Source organism: Sodiomyces alkalinus (assembly GCF_003711515.1).
Source record: "Sodiomyces alkalinus F11 unplaced genomic scaffold SODALscaffold_8, whole genome shotgun sequence".
NCBI lineage: Eukaryota > Fungi > Ascomycota > Sordariomycetes > Glomerellales > Plectosphaerellaceae > Sodiomyces > Sodiomyces alkalinus.
In genome coordinates, this window is record NW_021167086.1 from 908,738 (window position 1) to 911,130 (window position 2,393).

A 2,393-nucleotide genomic window follows, 5' to 3' on the forward strand; every position below is an offset into this window, starting at 1 on the left:
CATCAGCATCAAAGGCCGAATTCCTCTTCAGTCCCGTTCTACGGCGCCCAAGCCCTGAATCAGCCCATGTCGTACCCTTTTCAGGGTCAGTTTAGCTACCAGGCGAGTGCGAATCCGAACCCGACCCCCAGCCCCAACCTCAACCGGAACGGTCCGAACCCGAACCCGAACCCGACCCCGACCCCGTCGATTCTCGTACCACTAGGCGGCAGCCACCCTCAGCCAGCACTACACCCCGTGCATTCGCATCCTGAGGGTGCGGTCCCGAATCCCTTCGTCGGAAGCCCCTTTGGAAATGTTCTGGTTGTAGGCGGAAACGGCGGAAGTCAATTTCCCCTAATCTCCCCGGTGTCCGTGTCCGGCGCCGTCGCTCCTTCCCCGCCCGCCCCGACGTCGGCGGGTTCCTCCACGGAAGGTTCGACCGTCCAGGTCAGCTCGGATACCGGTCAAAGCCAAAACCAGAATCCGCACACAAACAGTGGTAGGTACCAGATGGTCCCCTCAATTCACTTCGATTCGGAGCCACCGGCTTCCACCTCGCCCCTTCAAACCTCGATTTCCTCGATTTCCTCCTCTTCCGCCCATGGTACCCTTCCTCCTTCCCCATTCAGAGGGCATCGAACTACATCGACCTCCTCAGGTAAGTAGTTTATTTTCTAGGCAACCCACATATCCTGTCTTGCCCTTTTTTCCTTTTTTTCCCCTTCTTTCCCTTTCCTTTTCCCCCTACCCCCTTTCCCCCCATCCCTCGCAAAATCCTGGCAAGAAGGTTTGCAGCTCGTCGGCGATGAACCATGAATGTCAAACTAACCGTTTCGACGACTCATCATCAGTCTCGCCTCATCCGATGACTACCGCACCGCCCGAACATCAAACTGAGCGTCGCCGCTCAAGCAACCCCAGACGGCCCCAGCGGGGCCCCGCTTCGCGAATGAATCCTCCTGCGCCGCCGCCGCCGCCGAACATTGCAGAGGCTTATGGCTTGACGGACGACGTCCGCGCATCACAGGTTCTCCGAGGATCATATCGCACCAAGCTGATCGTCTCTACTGCGGCTCTTGAATCTTTGGAGATCGTTCCGCTGTCGGAACTACCGGCTAAGGATCGAGGTCAGTCGTGTCCTCCCCATTTATATGTCCCCAATTATATATATATATATATATATGTATGTATGTATTTGCTATTGTTCTTGTTGACTCACGGCGATGTAGACTGTGTTATCTGCTACCACGAGTTCGGCGTCAAGTCGCCGGAGGGCATCTGCGAGCTTCCAGTTAGACTACCCAACTGCAAACACGTCTTTGGCGACCACTGCATCAGAAAGTGGTTTCAGGATTCGGATAGCTGCCCGTATTGCAGGAATAAACTGCCGTCAGAAGCCCGGTTGGTGGCTCGGCCCAATTCGTTGGGTGCGTTCTACGCGCGAGATGTTCTGGCCGCGCGAGAACGTATGGCGGCGAACGCCCGGGCAACTCCCGATGCCAGCCCGAGAGCTGTAGCTGTGACACGTCACCCGTTGGCGGACGTGCTCGGGCTGGGAATTCAGTCCCCAGAGCGCCGTTCGCCGCCGTGGAACGGCGAGAATAGTCACCGTCGGCAAAGACCCCGTCACGGCCCGGTGGACACCAGCCTGCCCTGGGCCAGATTGGCTACCGAAGGAGGGGGAATACAACAGCAACAGCAGCAACAGCAGCAACAGCAGCAACAGCAGCAACAGCAGCAGCAGCAGCAGCAACAACAGCAACAGCAGCCGCAGGTAACATGGAGGTCTGGTCAGGGAGAAGGGTCTAATACAAGGCCAGAGACAGGGATAAGTTTGGGAACGCTGGCCGCTGGGCAGGTCCTAGGAAGTGGTGTGGCCGCCGCCGCTATTGCAGGAGTGCAAGGAGTGCAGGGAGCGGAGGGAGGGCAGGAACAGGCTGCATATGTGCCAGGAAGAGTGCAAGGGAGCGAAGATTCACGGTACCAAACAGCCACGGGGCCGAGCGACGCAGCAACGGCAGAAGGAAACAGACTGCCTTTGGCGACGGGTGTCATGAGCAGCGGAGAAGAGCAAGGTGTCAGCCTGGAAACCGGTCGAGGGTTCTTGATGAATCCTGTGGGCGCCAACAATATCGGAGGGGTGTTACCGACGATGGACTGGGTGGCTAATGAGGCTTCTCCTCCGATCTGGTTCCACCGATTTGTGGAATTTAGAGGCCGGTGAGGAGAAGAGACCACCGAGGATGAGAAACGCCACGTTGTGGCAGGTTCGACGATATGACGGCACGAGTGGACGAGGCCCAGCTGCGAAGAAGTATGGGGTTTGGTACGTGCGGACGACAGGCGTTCAAGGACCGATTTAAGGGGCGCAGCGAACGGAGAGCGTTGGTTTGCATTTCTACGGGATTGTG

The 2,393-nt window shown here is 57.6% G+C and overlaps 1 protein-coding gene across 1 annotated transcript; it reads left to right on the forward strand.

Moving 5' to 3' along the window:
• Window positions 1–321: 321 nt before the first annotated feature.
• On the forward strand, window positions 322–2,314 carry SODALDRAFT_211267 (hypothetical protein). The gene is made up of 2 exons (XM_028607277.1): window positions 322–640; window positions 821–2,314. The coding sequence occupies exons 1-2, from the start codon at window positions 584–586 to the stop codon at window positions 2,204–2,206; spliced, it is 1,443 nt and encodes a 480-aa protein (XP_028464747.1). The 5' UTR covers window positions 322–583; the 3' UTR covers window positions 2,207–2,314.
• Window positions 2,315–2,393: the final 79 nt, after the last annotated feature.

Bases quoted from the DNA above. Each gene is read 5' to 3' on its own strand.
- SODALDRAFT_211267 (XM_028607277.1), top strand. From the start codon at position 584: ATGGTACCCTTCCTCCTTCCCCATTCAGAGGGCATCGAACTACATCGA. The intron at 641-820 runs GTAAGTAGTTTA...AACCGTTTCGAC, and splicing joins AACTACATCGACCTCCTCAG to GACTCATCATCAGTCTCGCC.